The 21,472-nt window shown below is 35.8% G+C and overlaps 1 protein-coding gene and 1 long non-coding RNA gene across 2 annotated transcripts; one reads left to right on the top strand and one right to left on the bottom strand.

The window, feature by feature from the left end:
• The first annotated feature begins 16,856 nt into the window (after positions 1-16,856).
• LOC110813109 (uncharacterized) lies at positions 16,857-18,368 on the top strand. The gene has a single exon (XM_022040119.2). The coding sequence runs from the start codon at positions 17,006-17,008 to the stop codon at positions 18,008-18,010; it is 1,005 nt and encodes a 334-aa protein (XP_021895811.2). The 5' UTR covers positions 16,857-17,005; the 3' UTR covers positions 18,011-18,368.
• Positions 18,369-19,350: 982 nt separating this feature from the next.
• On the bottom strand, positions 19,351-20,933 carry LOC148252779 (uncharacterized). The gene is made up of 2 exons (XR_015814050.1): positions 20,257-20,933; positions 19,351-19,931 (listed from the first exon to the last, which is right to left on the bottom strand). It is a non-coding gene; the product is annotated as an uncharacterized LOC148252779 (long non-coding RNA).
• Positions 20,934-21,472: the final 539 nt, after the last annotated feature.

Raw genomic sequence — 21,472 nt, 5'->3', positions numbered from 1 at the left:
CCCAGTTTGGTGGTAAGCCCAGAAGGTCCTCTGGAAATACATCAGGGAAATTTCGTACCACTGGTATCTCCTGTAGTATGGGTCTATTATTCTCATAACCTACCAAACATACTGGTAAAACATCACTGTCCAATATATATCTAAATCACTCTCATAATACTATTAATGTCTTATGCAATCGGAATTATTAATAGTTGGTTTTTAATGCCTTTAACCAACAAATTTTATTTAATACTTTTTTTTATATAGTGCAATCCATTTTCCTGTTGATAGAAATAGTGAAGGGCTCTTCGTGTGGAATCTTAAATACTACTTTTTTACTAAACCAATCTATGTGTGCATGGTGTGCAGCGAGTCAATCTATACCTAAGATCACATCAAAGTCTCTAATGGCTAGTAATATCAGGTTTGCTTCTAATTTCCTCCCGGACACCTCTACCCCACATGCAGTATATATCACGTTAGTACATAAAGTCCCACTAGTAGGTATAAACACTGTTAACATGTGGTCTAACACTATTGGTTCTACTTCCAACCTAGGTGCAAACATGTGCGAAGTGAATAAATGTGTGGCTCCAGGGTAAACCTTAGCAGGAGAACCTGAAACATAAAATGTACCTTGTATCACTTATGGGGTTGCTTCTGCATCCTGAGTTGTCAATGCGAATACTCGACCTTGCACCAACGATCTACTGGGTTCTTTAGGCAGGGGCAATCTCTCACCAAGTGCTGGGTACTATCACAACAATAGCATCCACGATTACCATTAGTACAGAGGCGATCTCCATGACTCTTCCCACAACGCAAGCAATCAATATTCTTCGTGGGTATTTGGTGACCTAGGGTTACGTCTTGTATTGTCCTCTGTTTCTTTTCTATTTGGTTGAACTACAGTGGTGCTCGCTTGTAACCAGGGAACCTTCTATCATATTGTTCTCTTTATAATGTCTCTATTAGTTGTGCTTTTTCTAACACCGAGTGGTAGGTAGGGAGAGTGAATATCGCTACTTACTGATATAGCTTTGGTTTTAATCCCTTCTCAAACCTCCTAGCCTTCTTCCACTCACTCATCATGACCTCCGGAGCAAATCGTCCCAAACTTATATATTTCTCGGCATATTCGGTCACTGACAATTTCTCCTGTCAGAGTTCTGCAAACTCATTCTCTTTCTATTAGTCTGATAAAGTTTGAGAAGTACTTTGCATTGAAAGCTTCGAGAAAGACTTCCTAAGTCACCGGGGGAATTAAGGCTCCCCTCTTTAGGCCCCACCACCTCTCTACTGGACCTCTCAACATAAAAGTAGCCAGTTGTACCTTCTGTTTTGGAGTAACCTCTATCACCTCAAATAACTTCTCGGTCTCTCTTATCCAGTCTTCAGCCACTAGTGGGTCAGAGCCCCTACTGAAAGCTGGTGGGTTGAGTCTTCAATACTTTTCGATATTACTTGTGTCTACTCCACTATGCCCCGTGTTATGCTGCAGAGTATAAGTTGTATCTGATCGAGACTCCCTCTCTCTAATCATCATTACCAAACTTTCAACCACCCTGCATAACTGGTTGAAATCATTTGAATTCCCAACAGCTTGCCCTACTTGTGGTGCTGGTGGGTGAATTAGGGTCTCTGTTGGGCGATGGGGTGCACAGGCGGGCAATGGGGTGGTCCTTGCAAAGTGGAGAGGGGCACGTGGTAGAAGGAAGGTACTCCCTGTGGTGCTATTGGTGGGTCTCGAAGGGTTGGAGTAGGTTCTCTCCGAGGTTGACCTTTGCTCTTCTTCTTCCCCTCTCTTTATTTACCTGCATCATAAAATTTTTTATCAGTTACTAGGCTATACTGTCACTATAGTCTATTACGTACTCCCACCCTAAGAACATGCTTTGATACCAAATGTGACATTCAATAAGTCTTTATAACCATATCTCATATCCCAACACATCACCACCATAAATCTTCAAATCAACTAGATCTTATGTAATCAAAATCATCAAAATTAGTGAATAATATATTCGGCATTCAGATTTTAATTCCACAACAACGAGAAAGAAAATCTACATAAAGGACTCATGATACGTTTTCAGTCACTATTGTAGTGTTAAATGAACAAGTGCCCTGTACAATCTATTATACATTTAATTCTCTCATTTCTTGTTTCCTCTCAGAGGGATCTCCCATGTAGCTCTTCAGTCTCACTGAATCTGCAAAAATATATAATGAGCACAATCTAGCTCAGTAAAAGAAATTCAATACTCAAATATAATATAGACACGATTTTGGACATCCACTTTAGGATTTTCCCACTCCTCATCCTCCTATCTCTCTCATCGTACCCCCATATTCTTTTACTCGACTCTATTCCTACTTCACCTCGAAACACTATCCACTAGCTCTTAGTTCTGCCACACAACCCACTCATCGGCCTACCTCTGGCCACACATGCACCCCGACCTTTTTGGCCCCACACACACCCCATTTCCATCACTCCACCATCAACTTCATTCAGCCACACACACACACCGGCTTATCCTTGGCCATATAGATACTCACAACGGCAATGTACAACCACTCACACACCCATAAAGTCCTCCATCATCATGTCGACTATACACTGCCACACACTCACACACATCAACCACGCTCGACTGCACACTTCGGCAGTAGCCTGCCACTCACGCACATATCGACCCTTCCCGGCCATGCACACTCCACAATAATTTATCGCCAAGCACACACACATGTCAAGCCCTCCCATCCGACCCTACACTCCCACACGTCAAGCCCTCCCATCCAACCCTACACTCCCACACGTCAAGCCCTCCCATCTGACCTTACACTCCCACACACGCACACCTGCACAACGACTGTTCATGGTCACGCACTTCGGCAGCATACTGCCATTCGATCACACACTCACCTCGTAGTGGCCACATCTCGATCGACTTTTTCGGAACACCTACACACACATCGGCCTACTCCAAACTATATACGTTCGCACAGTAACAACGCAACATGCCGCACTACTCACATCATACACACCACCTAATCAGCAATGACACATGCTTAAGCCGACACCAAGTCCTACTCTATCATCGCCGATACCAATTCTGACTTTCGGTGCATCGCGAGTGAACCCGCTCCCAAACTTCACCATGCCTAGTCCTAATAATATTTCGGCCAATCCTCTTCCCTCTACCTCTCGTGCACTCTACTCCCGAACCATTTCTCACCTCCTTTCCTCCTGTCGTTCGGAGTTTCTCCATGTCAGTAAGCCACACCGAATTGAAATCCCTACATCACCATATTAATATTTAAATATAGAAATTTATCTTATCTCCAGGTTCCATTTCTTCCTAGCTCAGAACAATCATCTCCATCGACACATTTCTTCGACTCATCGTCATCAATTTCACCTTTCCCTATTCCCTCTCCTTCCTTCCTGTCGCCCGATTTCCTCTCCTCTCCCCTCTTTCTGTTTTTCCCCCTTTTCTTCTTTTTCTCTTTTTTTTTTCCACTTCCTTTTATATTTACTCTTACCATCAAATCCTACCCATCCATTCTTACCATCTTATCCTCACCACTCATTTATTTGACCCTCTCACTCACTCTTTCTCTCTCTCTCTCTCTCTCTTTTTCTCTGACTCCACCAGGTTTTTACAGTTTTAATCTCCTGTTTTCAATTTAAAAAAAAAAAAACACTTATCGAATTTAAAATTTCATTCGTTTTCTTTAAAATTATTTTCATTCAGGCCAATTTTTAAATCCGAGTATTATATATAGCAAATTACTAAATTAATTTTAAAAATTTAATATTTATTATAATTTAACATATAAAATATTTTTTATAATAGATTAAATCATATTATGTGCGAATGTTATAAATTATTTAATAAAAAGTGTTAATATTATTATTGAATTATTAATTTAATTAATTTATTAAAATTATTTGTTAACTTTTTTTTTTAAATATTCACATATAATCTAACCATTTTAGTTTTATTTATTAAAAAAATTTAAAATAAAAACTGAATATTTAAAATAAATAAAAAATATAAAGAGTAAGAAAGCGCACTATGTAGAACAAGTAAGGATTAGTTTGTAAATTTTCTTCCCCCCCTTTTTTCTTTTTGAGTACAAGTGGCGAACATTGTTTCCTCTGCCATCCACCAATGTGTTAGGATGAAGCATTAATTTTAATAATAATATAATTAATAATAACATAACTTGTGAACGCTAAAACACGAAGTATACAAATTAACTCGAAGTTTCATCATCACAGAAAATAAATTTTAACTATCCAATCACAAAGTATATAAATTAATTCAAACTTTTGTGAGTCACATAAAATAAATATTAACTATCCAACCACAAAATATGGTTGGTAAAATGATATAGGAATATTTACTTTATATAATTTGTTAGGATTTTAATTATTAAGAAATTAATTTTAATTGTGTCGCCAGTACTTTATTACATTTATGATAACTCTAAATAAAATACATTTGGAAGTGAAAAAATATTTTTTGGTTAGTACTTTATAATTCTTTATTTTTTGTGTGAATTTAATACTAGTACAAAATAATCGCGCACTGCAACTTTTTCTTATTTTATTTATTTATTTATTTTTACGTGTGGATGAAAGTCAAAGAGGATATCTTCTCGAAGCCATTTGTGATTGGACAAATGACAATCCAGTTGACCACCGTTGGTTTCATCTCTTTGAAAAGATCAAATCTGCTTTTTCCACATATAGATATGTATATGTATGTACATACACAAAATATTTCAATACCCTATACCTTAATGGTTTTTAATTTATCTCTAACAATTTCACTAATAGTAATTGGACAAGAAGTAATATTATTAGTTTAAATATATTAATAATTTGAGTTTTAAAAATTTTAAAATGTCAAGTGTTTATATTGTACTCTTTATAATTTAAAAAAAATTAAAAGAATAAAAATTTAAAATAAAAATAAAAATAATAAACCTTAAAATATCAAAGTAAAAAAAAAAAAATCATATTTTACAAATTTTAGAAAAGTTTGTGCATTCAAAAATTAATACAACTTTTAAAATTCTCGTTTTCAATTTTCGGAATCCATTCTTAGCACAATGAAACTTGTTAAAATAAAATGCTTATGATTTTTAGATTAATAACATTATATTATCTAAATAATAGTTAAATTATGAGTTTAAAATTAATAAAAATAAAACATATATGCATACTATGAAATATTATATTCCTGTTAGGAAATCACTTAACCATGTAAAAGTCCACTAAGGGCACAACATTTTTTTTAATTAATCAATCAACTTAATTTGGTGGTAACCAATCAACTTAATTTGTACTTGAATTTACATGGTCAATGTTATTTGATTAATTTGGCAAGTAGTACTTAACCTAATATTTCGGCTACAAAAGGAAGTTTCCACTGATATATTTTTTTAATAACATAAATTATTTTATATTATGGGTATTAATTGGGATCATATTATGTTTTTATTAAAAATTTAATATTAATCAATATAATTTATAAACATAATTACTTAAAAATTATTATATATGTAAGTATTTATTAATTTAATACTAAATTAAATTGAATCGAATCAATAACTTAATAATAAAAGAGATTTAAGCAAAAATTATTAAGTCTTAGTTTTATTCTAGAATGAACATAAACAGTGTTTTTCGATTAGAACTGAGATGAAATAAATTTTTTTTTTCTAACAAGATTTAAATTTTTTGTAGAGATCCAAACCCTAAATAAAATAATTTTGAATTAAAGATGCGGAAGCGTATAATAATGTTAGGGTTTACATTCCTTATATATAAATTTAAATGCTCAATAAAATTACGAAAATGTCTCTTTCATAACGGTTCATAAAAAAAACGAAATAGATATATGAAAATAATAAATAAATATTATAAAGAGGTTAGCCTCTACTAATTCTTGATAGGATCCGATGGCACCTACTCACAGCCCTCCTACTGATTACAATATGAATATTGATCTTCTTGCTCTGAAATAGTTAATAGAGATAAGGTACACTAACTCAATAAAAATATCACACTACTCATCGATACGAAAATCGAAGGTTGGTAAAAAAAAACATAAAATAACTAATGGAGCTCTTAATTTAAGTAAGTTCATTTATCATAAGAAAAATTATTTATTACATACTTACCGTTATGAGATTTTCAAAATCGACCTATAAAAATAATAACTTAAATAACATTATGATTTCTTATACAAGTGAGTAAGAACAACAACTTTTTCTTTTTATCTGCTTATTGGTATTTCTGGAGGTCCATAGGAATGTCTCCATACGCGTGAACCCAATGTCCAAACTTATCAATTAACTGACATCCCTATACCCCGTATGGTATTAGTGTCAAAAATGTCATCTCTCAATACCCCATTCGGTATGAAGGTGAACCGGATCGTCTTCATACCTTGTCAGGTATGAGCATCAAAAATATCATCCCTCGATACCCTGTCCGATAAGAGGTAACATTCATGGTAGGCTTTCCTATGTACCCGGTCCATCAACCATGTCCTAGGATATCCAGTAAGACAATCATTTATTAATTCACATCATCAAGCAATTTTTTATTTGTAAATTAATTTCACATTTTACAATCAACCGTAAATCACGCAAAATAAATGATATATGCATCAAGGGAATACAACTGAATCATTTAACTATTTTAATATATTATCATATATTTAAAGCTGTACAAGTAAATAATTAATTAAACATGACAAATAAATAACTAACCGGTTCTGCCTCCATTAGTGACCTGTAATTATTCTTAAGGTTTTCTAAATTTCACAAAATACTATATTATTGATTATTAAGCTTCAATTCCATTACAAAGAATATGGTAAGAGATTGTTATCCGAATTTGTGTTTGAAACACCATACTTTCTACTGCACCTCTAGTGGTCCTTGAATTTTTTGAATTTTCCTGCGAAAATTAAACACGCTTCATGTACCTAAAAAAATATCTCAAAAATTCAAAATCGATGTTAAAAATCTCTTCTGGCCAATTTCGGGATTCCGACACTGAGGCGCCGCTATGCTCCAGTGACGGCACCACCGCCCCGGCGACGGTTTACCTCAGCCTGCCCGTTTTCATCCAATTTATGCCAGTTTCAATCGATTTTACACGTATCCCTACCAAAATCACGTTAGGAAGTCTCGGTTGGCCTAAAAAAAATCAGAAAACTGAAACCTACTAGTGGTGGGGTTTTCAGATGTGGTGACTCCACCTGCTCTCCTTCATTGCTGGGATTCCTCATTCGGTCAACCTAAAGAAAATAGAGCGGCGAATATAATGGTGAAAATATCGCACGAAACAGGAACTGGGAAGGGGCTCATTGGAGGAGGTTGTGGGTTTTAGGCCATGGCAGCCCCACCGGACTTTACCCGTGATTTTCAGCTCACTTATCGTTTATTTTGCTCTGATATGGCCACAGGAGTGCTCGAAATCGAATTTCGAGCGAATAAGAGAATTTTTACCTTTTTTGATGGTCGGAGGTGGTTCCGGCGTGCGGAGGTCGGCGGTTGGCTTCCTTCTCCAGCAGGGGGGCTGGCAACTAGGGTTTGAGTTTTGTGTTATGCGAAATATTTATACTTATCCCGCGTTAGTCTGGACCGTTCATCACAATTAATCTCACCCGTTCGATCGTGCCTAAGAGAAAAATAAATATGGACTGTTCATCGCGATTAATGTCGACCATTTGATCGAGTCTAAGGTGGAAACGGATCCAGGTCGTCCATGTGCGCGGGATCGATCTTGGACCGTCCTATCACGGGGCACGCGGATCGCCAATGTGGCCTCCTATGTGGCACCGACATCAGCACGCCTTGCCACGCGGCACACTCTAGTTCGTCAAGGCTGCTGATTGGGTAGTCCTACGTGGCTAAACTTTTTTTATTTGTACTTTGATCCCTTATTTTTAATTTTTCTTTTAAAAATACTCTCCGAACTCAAATTTTCACCTCTTTTTGCCAAAATTATTTTTAATTTTGTCCTTAATTTATTTTTTCTAAAAAATTTAATCAAATTAAAACAATTTTTTTTTAGTTATTTATATATACATTCCATAGTCTGTAAAATTATTCTGGGCTAATTTTTAGGGCTGGGTATTACAACTCTCCTTTCCTTAAAAGAAATTTGATCCTTCAAATTTGTTGCCTTTTTGCTAGTCAAACAGCTGGGGATACTAGACCCTGAAACTTGATTCCAGTTCTCAAATGGCATTTTCCTGTGTATGGTTCTGCCATAAGACCTTGATGGATGAAATTTCTCGGTTGCGAAGTACTTTATTATTTCGGTCTACAATACCTATTGGTACCTCCTTATAGGATAAATTCTCATGGAGTCAAAAGGGGCTCGTGGGACAGGATGTATGAGGGGTCTGAGTTGTACTTGCGTTGCATAGATACGTGGAGTACATTATGAACTCTGTATAGCTCTAGAGGTAGTGCCAATCTGTAGGCAGTTGTACCAATTCAGTCTAAGATCTCAAATGGTCCAATGAACTAGAAATTTAATTTTTCACTCTTGCTAAACCTACTAATCCCTTTGAAAGAAGTGGCCTTAATAAACACTTGGTCACCTTTCCCAAATTCTAAATTCCTCATCTAAGAGTCTGCATAACTTTTCTGCCTGCTCTGAGCTATTTGGATGTTCTTTCTGATTTTAATTATCTTAGCTGCAGTCTCCTATATAAGATCTAGACTGAATAATTTTCTATCACCCACTTTTTCCCAACAGATCGGTGATCTATATGGTTGGCCATATAATGTCTTGTACGGAGTTATGCTAATGTTTGTCTGGTAGCTGTTATTATATGTGAACTCTATTAGAGGTAGGTGATCATCTCAATGGCCTCCGAAGTCTAAAACACAAGCTCCGAGCATATCCTCCAATATACAAATCGTTCTCTTTGATTGTCTATCAGTTTGAGGGTGGAATGCAGTGCTAAGGGGTAGTTTCATTCCCATAACTTGCTGAAAATTAGACCAAAATCGAGAAGTACCTGGGATCTCTATCGGATACCATTGATACTGGAACTCTATATAACTTGACTATCTCTTGGATATACATTTTTGCTAGATTGTCCAAGGGGTCAGTCATCTTGATAGCCAAGAAATAAGAAGACTTAGTGAGCCGGTCGATAATTACCTAAATGACATCATGTCCTGAGCATGCTTTAGACAACTCTGTTACGAAATCTACTGTGATATGTTCCCACTTCCACTCTAGAATCGGTAATTGCTGAAGTAGCCTGCCTGGGCATTGATGCTCCTTTTTAACCTATTGGCATACTAAACACTTGGTAACAAAGTTAGCTACCTCCCTTTTCATCCCGCTCCATCAAAACTGAGGTCTCATATTTTGATACATTTTAGTACTTCTAAGATGTATGGCAAACTTGGAGCTATGAGCCTCTCTCATGAGGTCTCTTTTAGTTTACTGTCATTTAGAACACACACTCTGTCCTAAAACATAAGCAATCCATCGGCAGAGACTCGAAATTCTGGACGTATTCCTTGTTATGCATTTTTCTTAAGGGTACCTATGGTGGAATTAGTTAATTGTGCTTTTCTTATGCTCTGGATCAATTTGGGTTGGACAGTTATGTGAGGCAAACATGTAACTCTCTTTAAGTCTTGAAGTCGTATATGTTGTGCAGTTTCTATTACCATGCATTCAGAAACCATTAGGTGAGCTAACATACTTGCACTTTTTTCGCTTAACGCGTCAGCTAGTACGTTGCCCTTACCCGGTTGATACAATATATTACAATCATAATTCTTGAGAAGATCTATCCAACGCCTTTGATGCATGTTCAGATCCTTCTGAGTGAATATGTACTTCAAGCTCTTATGGTCAGTAAAAATCTCAAAAGTCTCCCCATACAAGTAGTGGCATAAGGTCTTCAAGGCATGGATAATGACAGCAAGTTCCAAGTCATGGGTGGGGTAATTTTTCTCATGACTCTTTAATTACCTAAACCAATAGGCTATGATCTTGCCATACTGCATCAAAACATAACTCAACTCTAGGTAGGAGGCATCACTGTATACTATATAACCCTCTGTCCCACTCAGTAAGGCCAATACGGGTGCAGTAGTCAATTATTTATTGAGTTCTGTAAAGCTCCTTTTGTAATATACGTTCCATTCAAACTTAACATTCTTCTTTGTGAGTTAGGTCAATGGAACGACTAGATTATAAAGTCTTTTTACAAACTTGCAGTAATAGCCTGTCATCCCATAAAACTACAAATCTCCTTAACCGATGTCAATTTCTCCCATCCAAGCACTGCCTCAATTTTTTCAGAATTCACTGATACTCCATCCCTTGATATGATTTGTCCTAGAAAGATAGTCTGCTCGAGGCAGAAACCACACTTGCTCAATTTGACATACAATTTCTTCTCCTTGAGAACTTGTAAAACTTGAGTCAGGTGGTGAGTGTGTTTCTTTATACTCTTTGAATAAACCAAGATATTATCGATAAACACAATGATGAACTGATCTAGGAATTGTCTGAGAACCTTATTCATCAAGTCTATAAAAATGGCTAGCGCGTTGGTTAGTTTTAATGGCATGACCAAGAACTCATAATGTCTGTACCTGGTTTTGAAAGCTGTCTTAGGAATGTCATCTGTCTTTATCTTTACTTGATGGTAACCCGAATACAAATCTATTTTGGAGAAGTCCTGAGCATCCTGCAACTGGTCAAAGAGATTATCAAATCTAGAGAAGGGGTACTTGTTCTTGACTGTGACCCTGTTTAATTCGCTGTAGTCAATACACAATCGTAAGATCCCATCATTTTTCTTTATAAATGTGACTCCGGTACCTTAAGGAGATACACTATATCGGATGAATCTACTATTCTGCAATTCATTGATTTGTTTTCTCAGTTAAACGCTATGAAATGAGGAAATTACATTTAAAATTTTTATTAATTTGTAAATAGCTCTTCGTTAGGAGGGTTGAATACAAGTTTCTTGTGGAAGTAATCTATGGTGGTGTGGTACGCTGCTAACTAGTTTATCCTCAAGATTACATCAAAATCCCCCGTATCAATCTATATCATATCCACACTTAATTTTCTATCTGTTATGTCTATGATACAAGATTTATATATAACCTCCCCTAGTAGTGTCCTCCTTCCTAGAATAGACACAAACAACATAGAAACAAGTTTTTTCGGTGATACATTTAAGTTTTGTGTAAAAGTTTATGAGTTAAACGAATGTGAAGCACTAGTTTCAATCAAAACATGTGTAAGATGATTACAGATAGTGTACGTACCCTGTATCATGTTCGAGTTGGCTCCAATATCCTGTTGAGTAAGGTTGTAAGTTCTGCCCTGAATAGAATGTCTGGCTTGATTCTAGTTTCGCGGGCACTCTCTCGCATAGTATTGGGTACTCCCACATATGCGGCAGGTATTATTGAGATGGTAGTAGGGTCAGTCTCCATGATCCTTGCCACAGTGCTGACAAGTCCTACCGCTTCCTATTACTAGAGTCTGAGGAGGAAACTAAGTCACTGCCCTAAGCCTCTTGTTCTACAGAGTCAGTGCAGTAGGTGCTAGTCTACAGTATAAAACTAGGGATCTAGGATTCCCTATTGCTAGAGGAAAGATGCAAAGATTTCTTTCCACTAGCTCTGCCTTAGATAGAACTGCTGAGTAGGTACAGAGCTCAAATACGTACAGCAGTCTAATCTTAAGGCGAAGGCCCCACCCGAACTTTTTACCTTCCTGTCTTTATTCATCGTGCTCTCAAGAGAATACCGGTCCAACTCTAGGAATCTTTAGGCATACTCTGACATAGTCATCTTACTCTAGATTAGGTGTGCAAACTCCATCTCATTTAAATGTCGGAGGTCCTCTAGCAGGTACTCTACATTGAAGACCATCAAGAACTGTTCCCAAGTGACTGAAACAGAGAGAGTGGTTTGCTTGAGCTACCACCAGCAGCCGACCTCTCCTACAATCATGTAGGTAGCAAGTATAACCTTTCATTCGGGAACCATCCTAATAGTCACAAAGGCCTTCTCTGTTTCAACTAACCAAAACTCAGCCTCTTTAAAAGAGGATGCCCCTGCAAAGATAGATAGATTTAGTCTCTTATACTTCTCAATGTAGCTTGAATCCATCATGAGTGGAATTGAGTCCCGTGGAAGAGGAACTGGATTGTGCTGGGGAGGGATCGAGTGACCCTGTGGTGGTGTCGGATAATATGGTGGAGGTACCAGATTGTACTTTGGTGTTGCTAGATAGTACGATAAATGAGCAAGGTTGTACCGGGGTGGCTTATGATCTTCATACTGTAAAGATGGCTCAAATTGTGGCAGCAGATGAGGGTCAAAAAGCTCCCTCATTTCCTCCTGGGCCTGCTGGGCAGAGATGAGTCTCTCCAACATCTCAAAAAGTCAGTCGACATCTTCTTGAAGTGAGCCATCGCAGGCTGCTCGGTTTAGTGGAGGTCTTCCTCTCCTTATTTCTTGTACATGCATTTAACAAGAAAAAGTTGAGTAATAGTTTCGTATTTGGTATTTTTAAGTCTTTGTGTAAGGAATGGTTCTGAGGAACGCGACTTTGATACCAACTATAGAGACTCAAATCCTAGGTAAAATAAATTTGAAATAAAGATACAGATGTGTATGATAACGTTAGGATTTACATTCCTTATACATAAATTTGAATGCCCAATAGAGTTACGGAAATGTTCTTTTCATAGTGGTTCATTAAAAAATAAAATAAACATATGAAAATAGTAAATAAATGTTATAGGGAGGTTAACCTCCACTAGCTCTTGACAGAATTCAAGGGACACCTACTCATAGCCCTCCTGCTGATTAGGATCTGGATCTTGATTTTTTTAATTTGAAATGGTTAATAGGTATGAGCTATACTAACCCAATAAGAATACCACACTATTCATTGATATGAAAACTGAAGGTTAGTAAAAAAAATATAAAACGATTAATGGTGTTCTTAATTTAAGTAAGTTTATTTATCATAAAAAAAATTATTTATTGCATACTTACCATTATGAGATTTCCAAAATCGATCTATAAAGACAATAACTCAAATAACATTATGATTTATTATACAAGCGAATAAGAATAATAACTTTTCTTTTTATCTGCTTACTGGTACCTTTAGGGGTCCATATGAATGTCCTCCCTACGTGTGAACCTAATATTTAAACTTGTCAATTAACAGGCCGTCCCCATACCCCGTTCGATATTAGCGCTAAAAATGTCATCCCTCGATACCCTGTTCGGTATGAGGGTGAACCGAGCTATTTTCATACCCTGTCGGTATGAGCACCAAAAATATCATCCCTCGATAGCCCGTCCGGTAAGAGGTAACATTCATAGTAGGGTTCCCTATGTACCTGATCCGTCCACCATCTTCTACGATATCCAGTAAGATAATCATTTACTAATTCACATCATCAAATAATTTCCTATTTATATATTAATTTCACATTTCACAATCAACCGTAAATTACGTAAAGCTAGCGATATATATATCAAGGAAACACAACTGAATCATTTAACTATTTCAATATATTATCATGTATTTAAAGCTATACAAGTAAATAATCAGTTAAACAGGACAAATCAATAACTAACTAGTTCTAGCTCCATTAATAACCTGTAATTATTCCTAAAGTTTTCTAAATTTTACAAAATATCATATTATTGATTATTAAGCTTCAATTCTATAACAGGAAATAGGGTGATGGATTCTTACCCGAATCAGTATTCGAAACAACGTACTTTCTACTGCGCTTTCTTGCGGTCTCCGAGTTTCTAGAATTTTCTTACGGAGATTAAACACGTTATACGTACCTAAAAAAAATACCTCAAAAATCCAAAATCGGTGTTAAAAATCATTTTCAGCCAATTTCGGGATTCCGGCATGGCAGTGTCGCCGTGCTCTAGCATCAACACCGCTGCTAGTGGCGGTGGTTTATCTCAGCCTGGCCGTTATTAGTCGATTTAGGCCGATTTCGACCGACTTTACATGTATCCTTGCGAAAAATACGTTATGGAGCCTCGATTAGCCCAAAAAAAATCAGGAAACTGAAACCTATCGGTGGTGAGGTTTCTGGGTACGGCAGCGCCACCGGCTCTCTTTCACGGCTGGGATTCCTCCTTCTGTCAACCTGCAGAAAATATAACAGTGAACACAATTGTGAAAAAATCGTATGAAACGAGAACTGGGAAAGGGCTCATCGGAGGAGGTTGCGAGTTTTGGGCTGCGGCGGTCCTACCGGGCTTTGCTCGCAGTTTTCGGCTGACCCGCCATTCATTTTGCTCTGATATGCCCACAAAGGTGCTCGAAATCGAAGTCTAAGCGGATAGGAGAATCTTTACTATTTTTGGCGGTCAGAGGTGGCTCCGATGCGTCGGCAGTCGGCCTCCTTCTTTAGCGTCTGGTCCTTCTTCTCTGTTAGAGGCAGGGCTAGAAACTAGGGTTTGAGTTTCGTGTAATGCAAAATATTTATATCCATCTCATGTTAATCTGAACCGTCTGTCGCGATCGATCTTATCCGTTCGATCATGCCTAAGGAGGAAACGAACCGTTCGTCGCGATTAATCTCGACCGTCCAATCGCACATAAGGTGGAAACAAATCTAGGACGTCCACACACACGGGATCCTGGGCCATCTAATCGCGGAGCACGCAGATTGCTAATGTGCCCTCCCGCATGGCGCCGACGTGGCGCACCTGGCCACGTGGCGCACTCTGGTTCGTCAAGGTTGCTGACTGGGCGGTCCTACATGACCAAACTTTTTCTATTTGCACTTTGACCCATATTTTTAATTTTTCTTTCAAAAACATATCTGAACTCAAATTTTCATTCTTTTTTCTTAAAATTAATTTTAATTTCGTCTCTAATTCATTTTTTCTCAAAAATTAAATTAAATTAAATTAAAATAATTTTTTTAATTATTTATATATATATTCTATAATCTGTAAAATTATCCCGAACAAATTTTTAGGTCCGGGTGTTATATTTTCATTTTCTAGAACTAATGATTTTTTAAATTTTATTTATTTTGGTTCAAATAATAGTAGGATCAAAGTTTTTGATTCTTTATTGCTTGAGCTAAGGATTAGACTAAATAATTTAATATAATCATATATAATTTTTTTAATTTAAACCAGAACTTGAACACATCTAATTATATTATATTATATTGAAAGTGATGGAAATTAATGGAATCTGCAACATTCTTTTTCCCCTAGAAACTTCCCGTTAAGAGTAGACGCGGTCCCCCAATTTCTTGACAAACAAGATTAGTCATGATCTTGTTGAAGATCAGTTGCAATTACATTGTTTCGTTATCAAGAAAAGAATACGATCTAGATCCTTTTTTTTTTTTTCTTTCTTTTGAGTTGATGATCTAGAATAATTTGACTTGACTTTAGAGCTCTGACTTCAAAATTTCATGCGTATATATTTATATATATATATATACACACGTACATACATGTTTATGGTGAATATTACTAGCCCAGATAGGATAAGTATGGATTTAAAAAACGATGGTATGTGGGGCTATAATAACATCCATATATATATATATATATATGTATATTATAATTGTGAAGGAAGAAAACGAAAGGATTGTCAAATCAAGGGGAGAAAGAACTGAACGATACACTCATAATTTTAGTAAAATCATAAAATTTGATAACTTATTATTTTAATTATGTATAGAATTTCATATGAGGTTAATTTTTCTTTTATTATGATATAATTTATATTATCACATAAGTAAAAAATCTTATAAAAACTTTATAATGTTTTAAATATAACTATATTTTGTTAAATGATTAAAAATTCAATATTAATGTGCGAAATTGTTGGAAAATATATTCTTTCCCTGAATATATTAACTCATAAAATTTATTATATATTGAATAAATTTAAAACTGAATTCGAATTAATTATATCTATGTTAAAAATAGTTTGAAGAAATAACTCATTCGGGTTATTATACAATTTTTCATCAAATCTAGCTCAGCTCTATATATTTATATATCTATATCTATATATATATATATATATATATTCTCACATTACGTCATACCTTATAAAATGGGTTGTATTTGTACTTGAGTTCCTTATATCTACGTTACAATTATTTTAAAGAAATAACTATTTTTATTTATACAATTCTTCATCAAATCTGGCTCAGCTCTACCTGGGTGTATATATATGTATATACTCACATACGCCATACCGTATGAAAATGTGTCGTATAAGCACTTATCATGCCAGAAGTTAACTAAGTTTTTTTTATATTACTTTCTATTACATTTTTTTAAATTCATTTATCTTCAAAGATAATAACAGAATATTCAGTTCAATACAATTCCTTAATTGCGTCATATATGACATCATTAATTAATATATAAACTTAACCCACACTCACCCAAATATTATACTTTAAAAAAAAAAAAAAAAAAAAACTAAAATGTATAAATAGAGTTTTGACTTTGAAAAGTCAACCTAACCCACGGGTGACATAGCGTCAACAAACCCTCACACGCCCAGCCAATGAGCGAAGACCTTCTAGAATCCGAAACCATATCAGCATGACCACGCCCCGGACCGTGCGAACAGCAATAACACGTGTTGTAAGAATACTATGATTGGCTCTTCATTGTGTTGCCGGTCTAAAAGAGGGAAACAATAAAAAGAAAATGGGCCGTGTTTCGGGGCGACCCGTCAACGTTTCGGCTCTTTACGCGCCTTTCTTTTTTTGGTTTCTCTGTCAATAACTTCTTTAGCAAACCCCAATCCAGATCGAATATTTTATTTCACATTTCTCCCTCTCCCAACAACTCGTTCAGTCGTTGACGTTTACCGCTCTCTCTTCTATAAAAACCCTACCTGAGCTTTTTCCTAGTTCATAAATCTCAGTGACCAAATATTTTCCAGGCGATGGAACATTCTTCAACTCTTTTGCTTCCAACTTCCAGTAGAACAGATGAATTTGCAGAGACATGCGGTAAGTTCATCGAGGATTTCTCTGATAAATTGACCGTCACGGACCAAAAACATGAAGAAGAAGAAGAAGAAGAAGAAGAAGAAGAGGAAGAAGGGAGAGAAGAACCTTTTGATGTTAATGAAGGAGAAGGAAATTATCATCATGATCACGATAACGATCACGATGATGATGATGAGGAGGAGGAGGAGGAGGAGGAAGAGGAGTTCTCGTTTGTTTGCATGAATCCTGATGGATCACCGGCAACCGCAGACGATGTGTTCCAAAACGGCCAGATCCGTACCGTTTTCCCGCTCTTCAACACAGATCTCATCTTGGGCGAAGGCCACCAAGACGGCGTCGTTTCGGCTGCTGATAAGGCCATGTCCCTGCGGCCTCCGTTGAAGAAATTGTTTGTGGAGGGAGGAAAAGATGCTACGTTTGCCTCTTCGGAATCAGAATCGCCGATGGGGCCTTATTGCGAGTGGTCGGCGAGAACTGTACAGGAAGCATCGCCAGGGACCTGCAAAAAGAGCAATTCGACGGGGTTCTCTAAGCTGTGGAGATTTCGAGAACTGGTTCAAAGGAGCAACAGTGACGGCAAAGACGCGTTTGTTTTCTTGAACCATAACCATAGCCCTAAGCATAACCATAACCGTAACAATAAACATAGCAATAATCACGAGAAAAACCTGTCGTCGTCGCCAAAGAATGCTAAAAGAAGCAACGAGAAGCCCAGAAATGGGAAGGGCGGCGAGAGTGGGAAGGGAGCGGGAGGGAAGATCGTGAGGACGAGAAAAGGGAAGGTAGAAACCGTGTCGTCGGCGCACGAAATGCATTACGTGAGAAACAGGGCGCTCAAGGAAGTGGATAAACACAAGTCTTATCTTCCGTACAGGCAAGATCTGGTTGGATTTTTCACTAATGTGAATGGATTAAGCAGAAATATCCATCCTTTTTGACCAATAGTTTCACAGGTTTTCTTTTTTACAAGTTGGGGGCGACTAATTTATTATTCATTTTTTATTTCGTTTAATCGACCTAGGGATTAAAATTCTGTTAAGCAGATATGATAAGCATTTGAAACAGAGAAAAAAATGTGTACATATATATTTTCTGGGTTAATGGTTATATAAACTTTTTTGCCACTTTTATCTTGTTGAGGGAATCTGGCTCCGATTATACAAAAAAGTTCGAAGGAAATATGAAGAATCAAATATTCATCGATTGGCTTTTGGAAGTCGCTAGTGCAGATGATACGTCAATAAGAATTTCTTTGTAAATAAATTATATAAATCTCAATGTTTAGTTTCTTTCTTATTTGATTGAACTCTCAAAAAGAATAATCATTCATTGGGTAAGTAATGGCTAGAATTTTTGAGAATTAAATCAAATAAAAAAAAAATTAGAACTTTCCTTCTGTACATTTTCTTTTAGGTTTTCCCACTTACTTTTTTTTTATTAGTTAACTAAATCCTCCATTCTTTTTCATTTTCTAATCTCATTATTTTTTGTTTTGAATTAAGAATCCATGGCATATATTAAAGTCATAAAACTATTTCTTAGTGATCCCAATTTTACTCTATAAAAACTGGTGTGTGGTACGAATTATCCTAATTTCACATTTGACGTTAACTTAACAAATATATATTAACAAAGTGCACGAGTTTTTAAATTAAAACGTTAAATCTACCTGTGGAGAAAGCCCGTGACAATAATTTATATTATCTTGCAAAGAAATTGATACTTGGTGTCTAATAAATTAAGTATACTTAGCGTTAAATATACGAGCTTTAATTTAAACTAAGACGTTGAAGACCGCGTCTGCTGCAGCCAGACGGAGAAAAACGAGGAAAGAACAAGCCCTCTGCTGCATTTAAAGAAGACGGAGAATATGCAGAAGAAGGAAAAAACAGAGAAATCAGCAGGTCGCCGCCGCGGAAAAAAAAAAAAAAAAAAAGGACAGAACGATTGATTAAACATTCTCTTAGTAAGTTTTAGGAACAAGATCGAAGTGAAACGGTGACCGGAGTCGGGAGAAAAACTCCCGAAACCAGAAAGTTTTTAATGAATTTTCTGGGACTGTTTTAGACCCATTTTCGTAAGAAAAATTTTACGATTTATCTTAGAAGTGAGATAAATAGGTTCAAAACCATTCTATTCTCATTCAATTTCTAGTTTAATATTTAATAAGAAGAAGTTAGCCATAATATATATATATCAAATCTATGAGCGAGAAGTTGTACCCCCACTTATCAATGAAGGAAGTAGAAAAACATTTAATTTGTATTAGATATAAAACTAAATTGAAATCAGAATATTCTCTCACATTTCTGTTGTTTTTTCATTCCTATTCTATTCCATGGAACACAGTCTGGTACTAAATATCAACGGATACAGTCTCAACATAGACAAATGAAGAAATTAATTTGAAACTCTATGATTCATGATACTAATCTCCACTGGGATACAGAAAACTCACTTAAACTAACATGTGCTCCACTCCAAATGCTATACCAGTATAATAATACTTTGAAAAATTCCAAATAGCAAAGCTAAGTAAGTAACCAAAACGAAAGATAAATGAAAATTAAAATCGAATTGGAAACTTTTTTAACCTTTTATCACCTTCAAGGCTACATCAAAATTCACCGCCAAAAAACTGGATTCATTGGAACCAGACATGAATAAAGATTCATTTTACCCGAAAACGAATCCAACCAAACAAAAGCAAAGGAGAGATCAAAACCTTTTCAGAGTAGAGAGGCAGGGAACGCAAGGACCCGAGCGACAGCATTCAAATGTAACACGAGTTCCTCCAGAAACTTCCTTGAAGCTCAGCAGGACCTCTCCTCGCTGCACTTTTCTTTCAAGAAAAGAGGGCTACAAATTTTTTAAAGACAAAATAATTTTGTATGATTGATTTAATGGACATTTAATGAAAGAGGAAAATATCACTAATGGATAAATCATATATTCGCTTTTAAGAAGAAAATAATAATAAATCTAATAGAATTTTTTAAAGAGGAAAATATCAGAATCATGATAGGAAATAATTTTGTATGATTGATTTATGGAAAATTATGAAGGTTATTAGAAAATTTAAGAGTTTACTAATTCAGCATCACTAATTTGGATAAATCATCCACTCCCTTTTAAGACTAAAATAACAACAAATCTAATAATCCAGTAGTTTAGAAAACATTACCATATCTGATCCATCTCGATCTATATATATATATATGTGTCTGTTCTCCAGTTCTTCACAACAAAGCAAAACCAAAAAGCTCTGATATCGATTGACACTTACTCGGAATTTCTACATCCATTTAAAGAAGAAGAAGAAGATGCGTTCAAGCAGAGTAGCATCAGCCACTGAGGACGTCGAGCATCAAGTGAAAGCAAGTATTGACAAGCTATTTCGGATGGCGGAATCGGATGCCAAATTCATGTGGAGAAAACTCGTCGGCAGCATGGAAGACAACGACGTGAAGCATTGCAGCAGAGAGAAGAAGACACATGTGCGTTCTTCTTTATGGAATTTTTGGGCCAAAAAGGAATTATATGAGAAGCTGGGAGGAGGAGGAGTTTCTGATTGTTCTTCTGGAGGCAGCCTTGAAGATATTACTGTAAGTTGGATACAGAAGTATCTAAGAAACTGTCCCCTCCACAAGGGAATTGCCGAGAAGGAAGACGAACACATGATGATTATTAGGTTTGGGCGGAAGATTAAAAAATTGTTTAAGAAGAAAATGAAACCTACTGCTGCTGCTTCCGCTAATGTTCAATCCAACTTAAACTTCTCCATCTCTTGGGGCTGTGTAAGTTTTCATTCTGAGGTTTGCGTTAAAAAACCACTTTGGTGTAAATCACTACTTAGTTAGTTCAAAAATCTACCTAACTAAACCAATTGTAATAACCCAAAAATTTAACTTATATTTAATTTTAAATTTCCGATTCCCAAGAAATTAGTTATGGAATTTCAGAGATTAAATCATAAGTAATTAAACTAATTTCAACGAGAAAATTTAGTAATGAAAAAAAAATCATAAAGTCTGGTCGTGAAAAATTAAATTTAATCTTCAAAATTTTAGTTAAAGAAATTCGGGAAAATATCAATAATTATAAGTTGATTTCTACCTTTAAGTTTAACCCTTAAATTTAAGTGTAATATTAAAACTATCATAATTTTTTAAGTTAACAATAAAATTATCATAATACTTTTTAGTAATTTATTCAAATTACGAAATATATACATAATTATTAATTCTCAGTTAATGCTTGGGCTTGGGGTAGCCATCGGGCCAGACTATTTGGGTCAAAGCCTTCTTGGTTTGTTCAATTGTGTTTTGACCCCAGATCATATGGCCTCCACATACTATTACTACTAGTAATATTAATAATATAAAAAATCTGTATTTAAT

Source organism: Carica papaya, chromosome 8 (assembly GCF_054855325.1).
Source record: "Carica papaya isolate Zhongbai chromosome 8, ASM5485532v1, whole genome shotgun sequence".
Taxonomy (NCBI): Eukaryota; Viridiplantae; Streptophyta; class Magnoliopsida; order Brassicales; family Caricaceae; genus Carica; species Carica papaya.
This window is presented reverse-complemented; position numbering and strand designations above follow the sequence as displayed.

Bases quoted from the DNA above. Each gene is read 5' to 3' on its own strand.
- LOC110813109 (XM_022040119.2), top strand. From the start codon at position 17,006: ATGGAACATTCTTCAACTCTTTTGCTTCCAACTTCCAGTAGAACAGAT.